Source organism: Gallus gallus, chromosome 1, assembly GCF_016699485.2.
Source record: "Gallus gallus isolate bGalGal1 chromosome 1, bGalGal1.mat.broiler.GRCg7b, whole genome shotgun sequence".
NCBI lineage: Eukaryota > Metazoa > Chordata > Aves > Galliformes > Phasianidae > Gallus > Gallus gallus.
Window position 1 is genome coordinate 1,599,391 of NC_052532.1, and position 17,672 is coordinate 1,617,062.

Genomic DNA, 17,672 nt, shown 5'->3' on the forward strand with positions numbered 1-17,672 from the left:
CAGGCGACCATTGCACTGCTGCACACGTGCATGTTGGGTGCCTGCCTCTGTGCACTGCACTGGTGCACGTTGCCCATAGGCAGGCTTCCATTGAACTGATGCACATACGTGGGTGCTTATTGCACATGTGCAAGCACCTCTTGCACCGACGCATGTTTTCACATTGCACCTGAGCAGGAACCCACTGCACCGATGCACATCGCACGCATGCAGGCACCGATGCACACTGCACGCATGCAGCACCCATTGGCGCACGCATAGCTGTTGCGTGGGCACGCAATCGCGACCCTTGCACGGCCGTGCCGCACACCCGTGCAGTGCATTGCATTGCGTTGCATTGCGTGCAGCCGTGCGCCAGCAGCGCGCGCGTGCACGCGCCCCTCGCACCAAACCCCGCAGCGATGCGCGCGCCGCCCACGTGACCCCTCCTCCCGCGCTGCGACGAGAGGGAGGGAAAGGGGGGGGGGGGGAGGGGGTGCAGCGCGCATGCGCGCCGCGCCCCCACCACGGTGGCACGGCCGTTGTCGTCACGGCGCAGCGCCCGCCTCTTAGCGATGGCGCGGTCAGCCAATGGCATGGCGGCCTGGCGGTGAGTGACAGCCGGGAGGGGTGGGGCGGGGCGCGCGAGGCCACGCCCCCTCCCCCCCTCCCTCAGCGCGCTCTCCTCACGGCGGCGGCTCCATTTTCTCCGCTCTCGCGGCCCCTCGGCGTCCGGTTCGCCTCAACCCTCGGCCGGCGGAGAGAGACCCGAGAGACACCTTTCCCTTTTTCCTTTCCTTCTCCTCCTCCGCCGCCGCCGCTATGAATGAGGAGTACGACGTGATCGTGCTGGGCACCGGCCTGACGGTGAGGAGGAACCGCCCCGCTCGGGCCTGGGCCCTGAGCCGCCGCCCTGACGGCCCCGCTCCCTCACAGCCCCCTCCCTCACACAGCCGCGCTCATTCCTCCCTTCTCCCCCCCCGTTATCGCCGTGGCCGCTTCGCCATTCCTTTCCTCAGGCTCCTGATGCCCACCTCCCCCCCCCCCCCCCCACACACACACCCATTTCACCTCATTCTCTCCCCCATCCCCACTGCATATTGTGTTCTTCATCCTCACAGCCCACCCTGTTAGAATCCCTGCATCCCTTCTCCCTTTAAACTGGGGTCTGTCCACTCCATCCCCATAGCACTGCTGCATCCCCCTATAGCCCCTCATAATCCCAACCCCTTCCCCACAGCACTGCTGCATTTCCCCATAGCCCCTCATAATCCCAACCCCTTCCCCACAGCACTGCTGTGTACCCTCATAATCCCGACCCCTTCCTCATAGCACTGCTGCCTTCCCCCATAGCCCCCTCATAATCCCAACCCCTTCCCTCGTAGTCCCCCCATAATCCCAACCCCTTCCCCCGTAGCCCCTTCCATAATCCCACCCCCTTCCCCATAGCACTGCTACCTCCCCCCATAATCCCACCCCCTTCCCCATAGCACTGCTGTGTACCCCCATAGCCCTACATCTTCCCTTGCGGGAGGGGGAGGGGAGGGTGTCATTCCCTATTCTTTGCCCCCAAGAAATATGGTTACTTAAGGAGAGATGGAGGCAACAAAGCGCTAAGGGGATGAATTGCATTGTTTTATTATTATTATTGTTATTATTATTGTGAACCACCCAGAGCTCTGAGCCCATCTTAGGGTGGAGGCAGCCCCGCGCACTGCTCCGCCTTTGCAGCCTTCAGCTCTCCATCCTGACTGCAGCAGGAGGGGGGGATGGGGATGCGGGCGAGCTCTGCACGCCTGTCAAATCCCTCTGCTTTCCTTATTTCTTTAATTTTTCCCCCCCCTCCTCCAAATCTCTCCCACCTTTTGCTGCTGTTAACCCCTCCTGACAGCACTCGGGGTGAGGTGGAGGGGGGGGAGGGAGGGAGGGAGGGTTGAGAGCAGCGCTGTGGCTTTGTCCTATTGTGGAGGATGCGGCCCCACACTGCTGCAGGCGGCTGAGGAGGATAGAAAAAAGATGGCAGCGCTGCTGCTGGTGGGGTTTGCTTCAGGTTTCTGCCTTCCTTGGAAGCGGGGAGATGCGCTGAGCCGCTGCTTGGTTTATCTGCTGTGCTTTTATTCAGGGCTGGGTGGTGGATTGCAGGTTGCAAATCGGAGGCATTGTCTGAAGAAGGTGGGGGGGGGGGGGGGGGGGGGAGAAAATCCAATATGGTGGAGAGGTTTTCCTCCCGTTCAAGCTTTTCCTGCTTTTGTTTCCTCCTGTTAATTGGTGGATAGGCAGAGAAAGAGCTTTGGGGCTGGCCGTGATGTATCCCCCCCCCCCCCCCCAACCCCATTTCCCCTTTTGGTGGTCATTGTAAATACAGATACATGTGCTGTGATTGAGGGGAGGCACGGTGTCTGCTGACACATGGCTGAGGACAGAGCTGCTTTCCTATCTGGTTTCTCTGTGAAGAATTGTCACAAAACCACGATGTGACTCAAAATAAATGTGCAGAGTGTGGGAGCATTGTGGGGGGAGGGGGGTGAAGCCAACTTTGCTGGTTGCTCTCATTCCTCTCTCTGCAGGCTCTTCCTTTGAGCTGTCAGGAATGACCTATAAGGCAAAAAAAAAAATACCCCTTCTTCCCTCTGATAGGGAAAGCTGTCCCCAGAAGCTGCATTTGCCTTCACCAAAGCAGGACTTTGGGGGAGATGAAATCCAATGAGCTTCTTTGGGCCTCCGATAGATGCGAGCGCCATTAAAATGTTAATTTATGCTTTAGAGGGAGGCTTGGTATCAAGTTGGTGAGCGTTGTGCTTAATTTCAAACTGACAAATGCCAATGTAGGTTTGACAAAAGGCCTCTTGTGAAATCACGTGTGAGACGAGCTTATGCTAATGATCAGCGGTTGGGTTAGAAGGAATAAATGACATCTGGATTCTGAGGTGAGCTGAGAGACTGTAGGACAGCGTATGCCGTGCGGCCTTTACCTCTGAAATGCCAATTAGAGCATGATGGGCTTCATTTGGACACGGTGCAGCCGGTGAGTTGAGATTGTGCCTCATCCTATAACAGTCTGGTTGGTTGTGGTGTCAGGGCAGAGCCTGGTGCAGGCAGAGCACTGCCTAAGCAGGGTGAGATGAATTGGAGATCCTATTTGCTCGTTGCTGCCTGTTGGGCTGTGCCCATCTTTTGTGCCAAATCTTCTGTCACACATACAACTCCTAGTGACTGATATGGGGACAAAACCCACAGCATAGCCAACCCAGCCCATCTGGGAGATGCAGTGAGCATCTGATCTCTCCTGGAGGGATTTTCTTTCTCCTTCCAAAAGTGAAGATCGGCTGTTGGTCACAAATAAAAGTCATTGAAGCCTTTATTAAAAAAAGGTGCAGATAAGTTTGTTGCAGTGGTCGTTTCTGACTGCATCCACAGGGCTGTGTGAGTGCACCAGAGCACGTGTATGAATGCCATTTCTGACTGACCTGAAAGCATAATGGGATATTACACTGGGAATGGCTTCTCTCCAATATCAATCTCTTTACCCAGTAACGAAGAGCGAAGGCAGCGTGCAGACTGGGACTCCTGGCTCTCAATGCATCCCCTCTTTCCTCTGATGCATGCTAATGGCAGTGCCAAGCTGTGTCTTGAGAGCACGGGGGGGAAAAATAATCACAGCACATCTTTAATCCTGAATTACTGCTGATACTCCAGGCTCGCACATCAGGTATAATTAACCTCACAGTGCTCAGATTAGGGTGCTGTGCTCCTCCCGAGCTCTCTGCACGTGGTGCAGTGCTGGGTATGGGCAGGTGTTTGTGTCTGCCTGCCCAGCACGGAGCTGCTCCTTCTCCCACACTGCAGATGCTGCTGGGAATGGTTTCTCAAACATACTCCAGTCTTAACAGCTTTAAGGTGGTTATCTGTGCTCCATGCTACAGTGGGATGCTGGATGTGGACGCTGAGCATAAAAACAAACCACCCTATTCAGCCCCAGCAGATGAACTCTGCGTTCCTGTGGGGTTTTCACTCATTGCAGGCACTGTTATGCTGAGCTAAGCTTCTTACCTGCCAACTGCCTTACCATGTGAAAGCGATGTAAATCCATCACAGGGGTACAGATTCACTTTCTAAAGGAGCAGGCTTAGTTTTCACTTGTATAGGCACAGACCTTGCTGTGTAAGGACCTAGAAAGAGCATCAGAGTGGCAGTGAGAACTGAGCAGAGCATCCCTGTCCCTTGCATCATCCCCTGGTGGCTGAGGGCATTGCTTAACGCTCACTGCTTTTGTAGCTTTTTAGTAGGGCCAAGCAGAGCTTTCAGTCTGATGTGGTAGGCACAGGCAGCACGTGCTGGAGGTGGTGCAGCATGAGAGATGCCAACGAGCTGCATGTAGCCCTTCTTGCTGACTGCAGCACAGCCCCATCTTTCTAAGAAAAGAGCTCTCGCTGTGCCAGGACCCGCTCTTGAAGATAAAGGGGTTTTGGTAAACGTTTTGCATGGGATCTTCCCCTTGGAGCTGTTGGATGGAACAACGTTGGCTCAGGTTTCCATCGGTCTGTCCGAGCCTTTCTGAACTGCTGCCCTACTTGGAGGAAGTCCATAGAAACTCACTTTCTTCCCTCGATTTCTGGAGGCGTCTGCATGCAGAAGGTTGTCTTGTGATCCCCTTGTGTCAGCGAGGGGAGCCACTGCTGAGTTTCCCCTCACTCCCCTGGGTTTTTTTCCTATGCATTTGTATTCTGTGTGATATCTCTACATTTCTCACCCCCTGTTACGCTGTAGAGCAGTGCTGCACATGAGATTGATTGCTCCAAGATTGCTGCCATTCATTGGGCAGTGTTATGCTATTGCTGGGAGCTGAGAGTGTCATAACCTGAACTGTCTGGAGCCATGGAGTGTAGCAGCACAGCCTGACCAGCACTTCCACAGAGACTTTGTTCCAGCTGGACACCTGGACCACCCTCTGCTGTGTCTTGCTGCCATTTTGCTGCCAGCAGCTGCTCAGTTTTACCCATTTGAGCAGGCTTTATGTCTATAATACAATCAGAAAGCCACAGATTTGAACTCTGAAGCTTCCCCTTTTTTTTTTTTCCCCAGTCTAAATGCTCTCCAGCCCTTCCCTTATTGGCGCAGTCTGTTTGTTTTCCTCCTTCCCCAACCCAAATGACACATCTGATGTTTCTCAGCTGCAGCCCAGTGTGAGAACAGCTACAGCTGAACGCTCAGCCAGCGTAGCTGCCGAAAGGAATTGCTGAGCTGGGAGGATAAACCCATTGTGCATCCCATGTGTTCAATGAGTGTGCCGTCAGCTCAGCCACTGCGATGGGAAACGACTGCAAAGGCCTCTGTGGGATTCCAACACTGAAAACTGTGGTGATAGGGTGAACCTGATAAGTGGGCCTTAATCCCCATATCAGCATTTAATGGGTATGAAATAAATATGAAAGGTAATCAAGACCTCTTACTGGTACCCAGATTTGCTATAGAGTGATGCTGGCAACGCTGAAGGGATGCACTCAGGGGAAGCAGTGGGTGTGCTGTTCTGGGATGACAGGGCAACAGCAAAAGCTTTGAAGATTCCTTAAATGGAGGAGGAAGGAAATCAGCTGACATCTGGGTGGAAGAAAAGTAGCTTCTGCTGCCTTTACAGTATCTTCATCCTTCCAATTGATACTTTGAAATTGTGGTTGGCTTCCTCAGGGCTCAGCGTGGAGGCTGGCAGTGCTTTTGGAAGATGTTCCAGGGAATCAAATCATTTCAGCAAACAGGACCAGTGATGCCAGCACTCTGATTTCTGGTTTCACAGAGGAGATCACGGTGGTTAATGGTGATGCAACAGCCCCATGTCACTTTGGTAGATCATTAACACTTTAACTGACAACCATAAAAGCCAACTGTACTTTCTCTTGTGCAGTGCTTCCACGTTGTAAGGTTCGTGGCTCTCTCTGCTGCTGTTGTGAGACTGGATGTGTCTTCTGGGAGGGTCTGTGCATGCTGAAAAGCAGAGAAACCTTGTAGGATGGGATCTGGAGCCTACAGAGGATCTCGTGGAGCAGTGGATCATGGACAGGTTCTGTGGGAAGAAGTGTCCCATTCTGAGCACAAACTGTTGGAAGTTAACTGGATTAAATGTGAAACTTGCCCTGCTCTTTGGGGCCTGAGTTACTGTGGCATCCCATTGGTAATGAACTGGCAGGGCCTTGCTCCCTCAGAACGAGCCCATAGTTGAGTTTGAAAGAAGTCTCCTATGCACTGCAGCAGGAAGAAGTGACGGAGGAAGAGAGGTTTCTGTGCTCTGCAGATGCATGCAGGGTGCTGAGGAAGGCATAAAACGTGGGTCTGTGCTGCAGGACCCAGCTGCTGGTGCTGGATGAGTGACTTCCAGTCCAACCTTCCTGCAGTGGGATGGCTTGGGGGGTCGTTGAGATGTGGCTCAGATCTACAAATTGGAGTTAACAGAATATCCCAGTGGGAAGGGGCACCCAGGGATCATTGAGTCCAACTCCTGGTCTCCTTTCCATTTCCTCTTTGGGCTGAACAACCCAAGTGATAATGTTGGCAGAGGTTGGTGGTGGATGAACTCATTTCTCCTTTTGGAGGGAGCTGAGACAGAACAGGCAAGATCAGTAAGTTCTGTGATGAACCATCCCAGGCATGCAAGTAGGCAACTTCTTGTTGAGCTTTTTGGTTTGTGAATGCCAGAGCTGGTGACCAGATCAGTTGCAAAGTTGTGTTTTAATGGGCATTCAGCCATGCTAGTTCTTGGCTGGTCCTGCAAGCCGCGTCCCTCCAAGATTACTCTCAGCTTTTTGGTGTTATGTTGGATGTAGCAGCTGATCTGCTGCCCAAAGTAATCTGGGTGCACACACAGCAAGGATAGCAAAGCGTCTACCAAGGTGGTAAGGTGGTAAAGCTCCCACATGGTTTTATTTCTTCTTTGTGCTGCCTGTGCTCTCGGAATGTCACTGCTGACTGTCCTGTGTGACCCAACATGACAAATACTTAAGGACTGAGTTTTTGAGGAAGCTACCTGGATTCCTTCCAGGCAAGGTTTCATAGTCTTGATGTCATCTGTAAGTGGTGGTGCTGCCTGTCTGCATGGATGAGCATCCTTAAGCTGACAGCTTGTGGTTTAGGAGTACAGATGTCCCTCATCACGTGGCCCAAATGCATGCACTTGCTTATGGGGTAACCCTGGTGGTGGTTGTGTAGTTAAAACACCTTGGTTGGCTTGCCCATTGCAGACAGCAAGCCTAGTAATGGGTTAATCCATCTCAAAAAGAGGTCGTTGAGCATACATGTCTAATTCTGGAGTGAAGCAACCGGGGTGTTCCTTGCCAGGGCTCTGCAAAACCTTCCAACCTACACATGCAGCAACATGCTCTTGGAGACAGTATCCTTAGCATAAATGGAAGGCGACTCCAAGGCCACTGATGTCTCCTTTGCATCTTTTTGTTCCCTCTCTAGGAATGCATCCTCTCTGGGATCATGTCAGTGAATGGAAAGAAGGTCCTTCACATGGATCGTAACTCTTACTATGGAGGGGAAAGCGCATCCATTACACCCCTGGAGGATGTAAGTACAGAGGCTGACACCTGGCTGTTGTGTCCTCCTCGGGCACATAAAGGGGCTTTATTTCTGGCTGTCCTAGGGGTGGATTCCAAATAATTACATGTTAAGGGTTTCCTTTGACAAAGACTGTTTTATGGTACCCCCACACCATCTAATGATGGGGAGGAAACCAGGGGGTGTGTTCCCACTTGGTAGATAGTGCTCGTTTTCTGCAGTTCTCAGCATGCCATGTTTGAGTGATTGCTTGGCAGTGCAACGCCCAGCAGCTGGACGTTAAAACTCCTCAGCTCAATCATTTCTGCAGTGCTTGGTGGTAGATGTTGGTCTAAAAAAATGCTGTGTGTTCTCTGTACCCTGGCATGACATGGGCTGTCTGAGCACATCTGGCCAGGCTGGCACTTCCTCGCTTGGTTACAGGCTTCTGCTGTGAGATCGTGTAGTCCCTAAAGAGAACGCACTGCTCTCTTTGCTGCTTAACTGGGTTAGAGACTTCAGTCTGATTCCCTGTATTAATACATGGAGGAATCTGTCCTCTTCTGAAGCAGGCATTTGGATCAAATTACCTTTAGCTATGTTAAATGGTACTTTGGTTCAGCAGGTCGTAAATTGCCAAGCTTTTTAAGCCTTGGAAGAAGAGAGGATGGGTGAGCAAAATAATGCTGCCTGATTCTTATTGTAAGAGTTCACTGGATGTCCTCTGTGCTCTGCATCACAAGTCAGATTCAAAATGAAACCCTGGCCAAAAGCTTGCTGTGAAGAGCTTATGTTCTGCTGGGGAGATGTGAGGGTGGAAAGTGTGTGCCTGTGTGGGAGAAAGTATACACATAGATATTTCCTCTGCTACAATAAGTTTTATATTCTCTCCAAAGCTCTATAAAAGGTTTAATCTACCAGGAACTCCACCAGAATCTATGGGACGAGGAAGAGACTGGAACGTGGACCTAATTCCAAAATTCCTTATGGCTAACGGTAAGCAATGCTGAGCTTCCCAATCTTGCTTCATAAGCTTAGCCTGGGACCTTCAGCCTGGAAAGAAATCAGCTATCTGTGATTCTGTGATCTCTTGGGGAACTTGCTGAAACATTGCAGAGCTGCTGGAAGCTTGCTGCCCTTGATGTGCACGCAGATGTGTTCATGCAGCAGCTCCTGCTCTGTGATTGCTTTGGCTGTGGATTTCTCCAACTTAGAAGATGTCTCTGGCTCAAAGTGGGTGCAGCAGTGGCATGTTTTAAAGGTTTGAATGGTTGTTTTCCAACATCCTCTCAGTGTTTGTGTTTCTAGCCAGTGCAAGCTGTGCTAGAGCTGAATGGTGAGGGTGAGAAACTGCTGCGGCCCAAAGATGTGACCTTGTTTGTCATGCTGAGTGCAGATAAACTACAGAGAGCAGAGCAGCAGCGTACTGCAGCGGATTAACATGCTGCAGGGTGGCTTTTACTCAGAGGGCTGATGGAAACTGGAGTAATGAGGAGGAGGCTGTGAACTGCCTGTAAGAAAGCATTACAGCTGCCTAATAATAAGCCTCTGCCGCTCCCTGTCTGTTACACAAAGGTGTAAGAGCTGTGTGGGTGCAATGTGGAGCCCACAGCAAAGTGTTTGTGACTGCAATGGAAGAGCTGCCCGCCGAAGGCTGCTTCTGGTGACTTGTGCCAAACCTCTCCTACAGGTCAGCTGGTAAAGATGTTGCTCTACACAGAAGTCACTCGCTACTTAGACTTCAAGGTGATCGAGGGAAGCTTTGTCTACAAGGGAGGCAAGATCTACAAAGTTCCTTCCACTGAGGCAGAAGCCTTGGCATCCAGTGAGTAGCTGTGTTTTACTTCTTCCTCTACTGAGGCTATTGTTGCTAAGTAAAGGCAAGACAGGTCCGTACATAAGGATATTTTATCCGTGCTGATCTCAAAAAGAAATTTTAGGCTGTTCATGTGGTGGTGGTGGTGTGTGTAACTCCATCACTGTCACAAGCTATGCTTAATACATAGCCCTTCTGCATCTACTCTGACTTGCATTGTGGCTCTTGGGCTTTCCTGAGCCTCGAGTTACTGTTTTCATGGAGCTTTCAGAGCAGGGGAATTTAATTCATCCAGAGGTTACATTTGGGGCTTATGCTGCCTGTAAATATTTAACGTTGGTTCCTGAGTGGATGGGATGATGAGAAAAACGTTGCATTTGTCAGCAGGCAAAACAGAATGACAAGTCCATGTGGCACCAAGCTCAGTCTTAATTGTTCTCAGCTGCTTGGACTTCACCCTTCACTGTAAAACTACAGATCATTGATAATAGCTCGGTGATGCGCATTAGGAGCTAGCAGAGGGCAGCCCATTAGCTTCAGCTGCACGATGTATGTAGAACCATTGTGTGCTAGAGTGACTCCTGCAGATGGAGCTCCCTTTATGCTGCTTGTTTGCATGTGGGAGCCGTCTTCACGACAGGTATTTCTGTGGCTGCTGTGAAGCAATCAGTTGTTCCTTCAGGTTGGCCCCACTGCTGCCTTGTCAGTAATTTCTGAAGAGACTCAAACTGGCAGAGCACGGAGGTGCATTTGGTGCTGTCTTTGCCTTTGTGTTTCAGCAAGCCCTGTCTTGCTTCTCCAATTTGTAGAGGATTAAAACACATGAATGGTGCCTTGTGCAATCTTACATTGGGATTTTGATGCCAGCAGTGCTTGCTAGCTCCTTGGTGAGTCTGTGAGAGAGCTCAGCACCATTTGCTTTGGCGGTAGATGCCAAACACAGGTGTCTTTTTGGAAGCATTTCAGCAGGTCTGGTGGAAACTGCTCTCCAAGCTTTCCTGCAGTTGGAAGGAGCTGCGTGGAGCTCTCCTGCTGGAACAGAGAGCCTTGCTTAGTACCTGAGGCTGCTATCTGCCTTACTGAGTGATGGCTGAAACGCTCAGCAGTTCAAAAAGCCATTTGGTAGCAGTGTGAGTTCTGACAGAACATCTGTGTTTGTAGGCTTAATGGGTTTGTTCGAGAAGCGCCGGTTCAGGAAGTTCTTAGTGTACGTCGCCAACTTTGATGAGAACGACCCCCGGACTTTCGAAGGCGTTGATCCCAAGAAGACCACCATGCGTGATGTGTATAAGAAATTTGACCTGGGGCAGGATGTTATAGACTTCACAGGCCATGCCCTCGCCTTGTACAGGACTGACGAGTAAGTGTGGCTTCACTTCTCCCAGTCAGTGAGCGCTCAGAGCTCAGAACAGACCCTGTGGGCTGGGGGTTGGGTATCTCACCCAGCACAGTGTCAGGTGTGCGTGGGGTGGGTCCTCTGTTGATGAGATGTTTAAATCTTATGGTATTCCTGGGCTTAATGCCGTACCACCTTCCTGAGCAACACTTGCTGATGCAGAATGCTTCAGAAAGGGAAACGCTCCCCGGGAGGATGGGGATGGCAATGTGATGGAAAGGGAAGCTTCCACTTTTCTGGGTGTATTTTACCTCAAGTCTTGGTTTATGAAACACTGCAAATCTTCTGACTTCCCTCTCCAGTTACCTAGATCAACCATGCCAAGAAACAATCAACAGGATTAAGCTCTACAGTGAGTCTCTGGCTCGGTACGGGAAAAGCCCATACCTTTATCCCCTCTATGGCCTTGGAGAGCTGCCACAGGGATTTGCAAGGTGAGAATCTGATTTTGGCCTCCAGTGTTTTCTCAGCCCTCCTGTGGCACCTGCTTGGGGGATGAGACCCAGCATGGCCTGTGGCATTCATGCTGCAGGACTCTGTTATGCCAAGCTGATTTTTCCTAGCTGAATGCAATGGCACCTATAATTCACCCTCAGTGCTGAGTGATGCCTTGCAGGGAGAATGGCAGACAGCATCCACTGTGTGGATGTTTAGGCAACATGATTTGAAGAGGTTTAAGCATAATGTGTGGTTTGTCCAAGTGGAATGGAAGCAAGGGGCTGGAAGGGTTGTTGGAAAGAAAGAAAAACCTGTGGGATGTGCTGAAGTGGCTTTACTCTTGCAGGCTAAGTGCTATATATGGAGGCACCTACATGCTGAACAAGCCCATTGAGGAGATTGTGATAGAAAATGGCAAAGTGGTTGGTGTGAAGTCTGAAGGGGAGGTATGGTAACCTCTGGTTCTTTCCTTATTCCCATTATTGCCTTCTTGCCTTTAAGTTGAGGCTGTCAGTCATCAATCTGAACAAATGCAGTAGAAAACTCCTCAGGTGAAGCTAAATTGTTTGCCTGGTGCCAGTTTGTTCATGTCATGAGCTTAAGAAGTGCTGATAATCTTAATGTGAGGAGTGCAATACAGTAATCCCACTCCTGGAGCCAGAATGATTCTCCAGGGAGCAGCAGTGTTGTCTTCTAAATAAACCAGGCTGGTAAAACTGGAAAGGAGCTGCTCGCTGCTGTCTAACCTGGGTATGAAACCAGCTCTGCCCTTGACATTAAGGATTAGCTGCTCAGCCTGCTGGCACATGGCCTTTCCACAGCTTCTTAACTCAGCAATATAAAACTAGCAAGAGTGCAGCGAGTCGCTTGGAAGCTATAAATGTGTTTGCAAATGGAGTGGGAGCTTCACAGGACAGTTTAGCACTCCCTGGTAGGGTAACGTGTCCCTTCTGGGCACGGGTGATGTATCCCAGCTAGCAGCAGAGGTGATAATCTGTGCTGTAGACTGATGTGCCCAAGTGCAGGCTGCCTGCAGGCTTCAAATTGGTCAAATGTGAAACTATTACCATGGTAATGAGGTATAATGTGAAATGGTGGGTTCTTATCAGTTTGATTCAGCCTTGACCACAGCACGTTACGGTCCTAGACTGGAAGGACCAGAATCTGTAATGGTTAGAGCTTAATTGCACACTGAGTAACGAGGAGGAGATGTGATCAGTCACACAGCTCTGTGTAGTAGGGGCTGTGATTTGTGCTGAGCTGGAGCACGCTGCTGGTGTACAGCCAAATACAATCCTCGTGCAGCTGGGGCAGGAGCAGCCACCTCAGAGTACTGCCATCCTTCCCCCAAAGTCTGCATGCTCCTCTGCAGCTGTGCGTGTCCACACATTGCTGCCTGTCTCTGCAGGTTGCTCGCTGCAAACAGCTCATCTGCGACCCCAGCTACGTCTCGGACCGTGTCACAAAGGTTGGCCAAGTGATCCGGGTAATCTGCATCCTGAGCCACCCGATCAAGAACACGAACGATGCCAACTCGTGCCAGATCATCATTCCACAGAATCAGGTCAACCGGAAGTCAGGTGTGTGGAGAGCAGCGACGCTCAGGGTTTGTGCAGATCCCTCTGGCCTTGCACCATATGCATGGAAGGAAGATGCACTTTGTGCAGCTCTTGTGGCAGATTTCGAGCTCTTTTTCTGGAGAGGTGCCTCTCAGTGTGTCTTCTCTCCAGGGGAAGCTTCCTGGCTTCCTTCTGGACCGTGCAATGCTCACACGAAGCCTTCTAACCCCCATGTGGCTCTGCTTTTCTGCTCCCTGGGCTTGTTCAGTGTCACTGCTGCTGGGCACCCCTCGGTTCCATAACTCCTGCTGGCAGCTCTGTGCCACCCCAGGAAGCTGCTGCAGCCTTGCAGTGGCACCTTTGCATGCTGGAGTATTAATTATACTGTTCCTGATGCATTTAAGCATGCAAACCAACATCTGGAAGTCCTTTGGGCCCCAGCAAGGTTGTACTTCAGTTGTGTGTGTGAGAGAGAGAGAAGTCTGTGGGCATGTGATCACAATGCCACATGGGGAAGCCCCAGGAGAAGTGGGTGAAGTGTGTGGGGGCTGAGGGCTGCATGCAGGATGGAGGGAAATGCAGCATTAGAGGAACAGGAAGAAGTGTGGGTGAAACAGGGGGGGGTTTGGGATGGGGCAGGCCTGATCACCTGGTGTGTCCTGATCTGCTGCAGTGTGCTTCCTTCCCCAGATATCTACGTCTGCATGATCTCCTCTGCACACAACGTGGCAGCGCAGGGGAAGTACATCGCCATTGCCAGCACTACTGTGGAAACCGCGGACCCAGAGAAAGAGATCAAGCCGGCCTTGGACCTCTTGGAGCCCATTGAGCAGAAGTAAGCACATAGCAAACCCCTTCTGCCCTCACTTCTCACTTCCCACCCTGCAGCAAGTGGCTGAGCACAAAGACAGAGAATCATAGAATGGCTTGGGTTGGAAGGGGCCTCAAGGATCATGAAGCTCCAACCCCCCCCACCACAGGCAGGACCACCAACCTCCACATTTCATACCAGACCAGGTTGCCCAGGGCCACATCCAACCTGGCCTTGAACACCTCCACACGTGGACGAGGCATCCACAGCCTCTCTGGGCAGCTGTTCCAGCACTTCACCACTCTCTCTGTCAAGAACTTCCCCCTGATGTCCAACCTCAATCTTCCCTCCTTCAAACCATTTCTCCTTGTCCTGCTGTTATCTACTCTTCCAAAGAGTTGGCTCCCCTCCTGTTTGTAGGCTCCCTTTAGGTCCTGGAAGGCTGCAATGAGGTCACCCCACAGCCTTCTCTTCTCCAGGCTGAACAAGCCCAGCTCCCTCAGCCTGTCTTCATAGGGGAGGTGCTGCAGCCCTCTCATCATCTTTGTGGCCCTCCTCTGGACCCTCTCCAACAGCTCCCTGTCTTTCTTGTATTGGGGGCCCCACACCTGGACACAGTACTGCAGATGGGGCCTCATGAGGGCAGAGTAGAGAGGTCCAATCCCCTCCCTGGCCACCCCTCTGCTGATGGAGCCCAGGATACCATTTGCTTTGGGACTTGAATGCCTTTCGACCTCACAGAGGTGCTGAAATCCTGAATTCCCTCTGCGCTGGGCAGAACAGTGACCTCAAATTCAGCTCTTCTTACTTGAAACCCACGCTGAAGCAGCTTTCTTTTCCTCGTTCCAGGTTTGTTAGCATCAGCGACCTGTTTGCACCGACCGACCTGGGAACTGAGAGCCAGGTTTGTAAGGGCTGTGCCCACGGGTGGTGGTGTGCGAGGAGAGCTTTGGTGCTATAACTGCTGCCTGTCTTTCCTTCTCCTTCCAGATCTTCATTTCTCGCACCTATGACGCTACCACTCACTTTGAGACAACGTGCGACGACATCAAAGATATTTATAAGAGGATGATGGGATCAGAGTTTGACTTTGAAGAGATGAAACGCAAGAAGAACGATATCTACGGGGAGGAGGAGCAGCAGTAATGAGAGTCTCTAATTAGGAGAAATTAAATCGGCTAATATGAATATATAAGGAACTTAATGAACACTGTATGAAATTCAATATTGTAAGGCCTGCTTTTGTAATCCCATCTCTGAGAGATTGAAGAGTACTGCACTGGTAATGTTCCCCTTTTGGATATCATGTGTTAATTATTTCATTCTAGTAGGGCTGCTGTCCAGAATCTGGCAAATTACTGATTTAATGACTAACCTTTAAGTGAAAGGCAGACTGAACATTTTTTTTTTTTGCAGACGTAGATGTTGGTGCAGATTGAAATAACTCATTGACAGCTGTGTCTTACCTTGTATTTTTAATCATTTGTAAACATCCTTCACAATTATGTGCTTCTGGTGAGCTAGTAGACGTGACGGTTGTCACTCAAACCTGATATCAAGGAAAATAGAAACTGAGCACTCCATTATTGTGGACAGCATCCCTCGAGTCTCTCTCCCATCAATCTAACTCTGTGGCAAAGTTGTATTATGGACAAAGACCACATCTATTGTAGCAGCAAATGTTGGCTTAGTTCTGGGCACGGAACTTAACCTCCACTTAAGCTTCTAAAACTGTTTACATCGGTTGGGACACAGCTGTGCCTAAGGCTCCTTTGTGTTTTAATCTTAATAAAATTGAGAGAACAAATTACAGAGCAGGCAAGATGTGGGAGTATTTTCTGAACCCCGGTGGCTTCTGGGACGGACCAAACGGCACTGCGGTATTGATATGACAGAGCCTGTGCTTCTTGTGTCTCCTGAAGGCTCCAAATGATTTCTGTACTGCGAAGTAAAGCCAAATTCTGGAAAACCAGTCCTGTGCTCTGGTCTGATTCACTTCAGTTGCACGAGCAGCATCCCCTCTTTGAGATCCCTCGGATTTCTGCTCGCTAGGGTGAAACGTGAGTGGGGCAGAGCATTTCCTACTAAAAAAATATAGGGGCTCGGATGTCCTCGGTTTGGCTTTGCAGCTCCGGAAGGGGAGATGCAGCAGCAAGGCCTGGACGTAGGCACAGCTGCTCTCTCCTTGCAGCCACCTCCTAGCGGCTACACGTAGAAACAACACTCGCCTACAGCAGTAGTAACAATTCCTGCTCCTGTGATTCCTTCGCAGGGTGCTGATGTGGCTTCAGATATTGCTTGCTTTTAGGAGCATGGGAGAAAAGCCAATGGAACAGCTTCCCACTGCTCTGAGCTGCTGCGTTTGCACAGGCAGGGGAAGATCCATAGGAAAGCTTCAGGCTTTTATTAGTCAAACTATGTACAAAGTCATCCTGTACAGTTTATGTCATCTCATTAAAAAAAAAAAACAAACGACAAAGGACAAATGTTCTCCACGTGAAGACAGAGGGTATCTTACAAAGGTCCTTAGTGCTGTTTTCTTCATGATGCACGTGGGTCTGAGCTACTATAAATAAGAGGTTCTGTTCCAGCACTCTCAGGACTTCCATCTGCTGGAGGAGACTCACATCCCCGCTATGAAATGGAGCTCAGAGGCAACGTGGGTGATTTGAAATGTAGTGTAGAGTGGATTTCTGCTTCCCCAGAGTCGGCCAATGGTCCCCAAACGGCATTTGAAATACAGCCCCTCCCCTCCCCCCCCCCCAAGCACCCAACACATGCACTTGTGTACAGTAACAGTCATGTGGAAAGCCAGAGCTCATAGTATTGCTTCTACCCCTCCAGTAAACTGCATTTTGTTTTCCTATTCCTTTCATTGTCAGCTGCACTAATTGCTTAAAACCACCGCAATAACTTAAAAAGTGTAACATTAACATAACCTCCCTCCTACACCCAACTCGATGGCAGGAAGCAAATCTGCAAGAGGATTTGCACTGAGCCATCTTTAAATAATTCCTATATACAGAACTGAAACCACCCTTCCCCTGCCACTGTGTGCTTTGGGGCTGTCCTATGGAGGGCTGGAAGACCCCAAGCAGCACTGTAGGGCACGGAGAGGAGCTGCCCCATAGCACAGCTTTGTCACCTGCAAGACAGAGATGTTGGCGTGGGTTATTGCTGTGTGCCAACTCCCTGCCAGGCCCCAGGAGCTGCTCCTGGTGCTCTTCACATCCCATCTCTGTGCCTCAATCTGCAGCCTGGTGGGTCAATCTCAAGCTCCCTCTTACCAGCAGCTTCTCCTAAATGGGGCAGTCACTTCCTGTGCCATCCCCAGGAAGGTGCTGATGTCGGCCACGAGGATCCCTTTGCTTTCCAAGACGTCTCTGCTGACGCTGGGCTTTTCTGCAAAAAGAGTGGCACTGTAACACAGACGTGCCGTTGAGATTCTCTGAAAGCTGCAGAGAATGCCCCCAGATCCCACTGCACTTATTCTGTTTTGCAGATTAATGGGAGAGCTTCTCAGCCTCAGCCAAGAGCGTGTGACACAGAGCCATCGCTGGGCTCAGAACAGCTGCCAAAATTGCGAAGACCTCCCCCAAAAATCTGTTTGTTTTGCCCATTACTGCACTGACTCACAGCACAGAGCTGCTTACCCACACCTCAAACCAGCCATTGCAGCAGCAATGAGAGCTGAATGAGACAGTATTTGTCGGGGGGTGCCTGGAGCCTGCCCTCACCTGTGAGATACACCGCAAACCTGGCGCTGACGTGCTGGACCTGCAGGTTCAACAAGCACTTCATGTACTCGGATCCGGGGGACAAGCTGGAGTCGCACGCGTGGTAGTGCAGCACCTCAATGAGGTCTTGGCATGACTTCAGGATCAAGTTCTTCCTATGGGCGTTGGCGTCCACCCTGCACAGGGAGAGGGGTACAGCTCCAGTCCTCGCCAAAATGTGCTGCCCAGAGCTTTGAGACACCTCCCTGCCACAGGAAACACCCAGCGGGCTGAAAACCAGGTCTTAAAAACTACCGTGTGCTATTGCTGTGTGCTCAGGGTGGAGAGGATCAGAATTATCCCCATTTGTCGCAGTCTTTTCTGCTCAGTAAGAACAAACCAGCTCGTCTGCCAAAGAGAGGGGGCA

The 17,672-nt window shown here is 50.7% G+C and overlaps 2 protein-coding genes across 8 annotated transcripts in view; one reads left to right on the forward strand and one right to left on the reverse strand.

The window, feature by feature from the left end:
• Positions 1-640: 640 nt before the first annotated feature.
• GDI1 (GDP dissociation inhibitor 1) lies at positions 641-15,501 on the forward strand. 2 transcript variants are annotated; one of them, NM_205004.2, is made up of 11 exons: positions 641-846; positions 7,432-7,539; positions 8,406-8,505; positions 9,200-9,334; positions 10,487-10,685; positions 11,024-11,155; positions 11,506-11,605; positions 12,568-12,739; positions 13,409-13,553; positions 14,379-14,433; positions 14,520-15,501. In NM_205004.2, the coding sequence occupies exons 1-11, from the start codon at positions 802-804 to the stop codon at positions 14,673-14,675; spliced, it is 1,347 nt and encodes a 448-aa protein (NP_990335.2). In that variant the 5' UTR covers positions 641-801; the 3' UTR covers positions 14,676-15,501. The 2 variants fall into 2 exon arrangements, with proteins under 2 accessions (NP_990335.2, XP_046765321.1); XM_046909365.1 differs by lacking the exon at positions 641-846 and adding an exon at positions 1,934-2,013.
• The window catches only part of FAM208B (family with sequence similarity 208 member B), a 47,513-nt gene continuing 31,434 nt past the window's right edge, over positions 1,594-17,672 (reverse strand). For 2 of the 6 annotated variants that reach the window (XM_025153130.3, XM_025153139.3), the window contains exons 22-24: positions 17,267-17,442; positions 16,817-16,931; positions 1,594-2,574 (exon numbers count right to left, since the gene is read on the reverse strand). In XM_025153130.3, coding sequence (XP_025008898.2) covers positions 2,529-2,574; positions 16,817-16,931; positions 17,267-17,442 — 337 coding nt within the window. In that variant the 3' untranslated portion in view covers positions 1,594-2,528. Of the gene's footprint in view, positions 2,575-2,805; positions 4,149-15,918; positions 16,932-17,266; positions 17,443-17,672 lie in introns of those variants that run through there. The other 4 variants (XR_001466553.4, XR_001466544.4, XM_414985.8 and 1 more) reach the window with 4 other exon arrangements.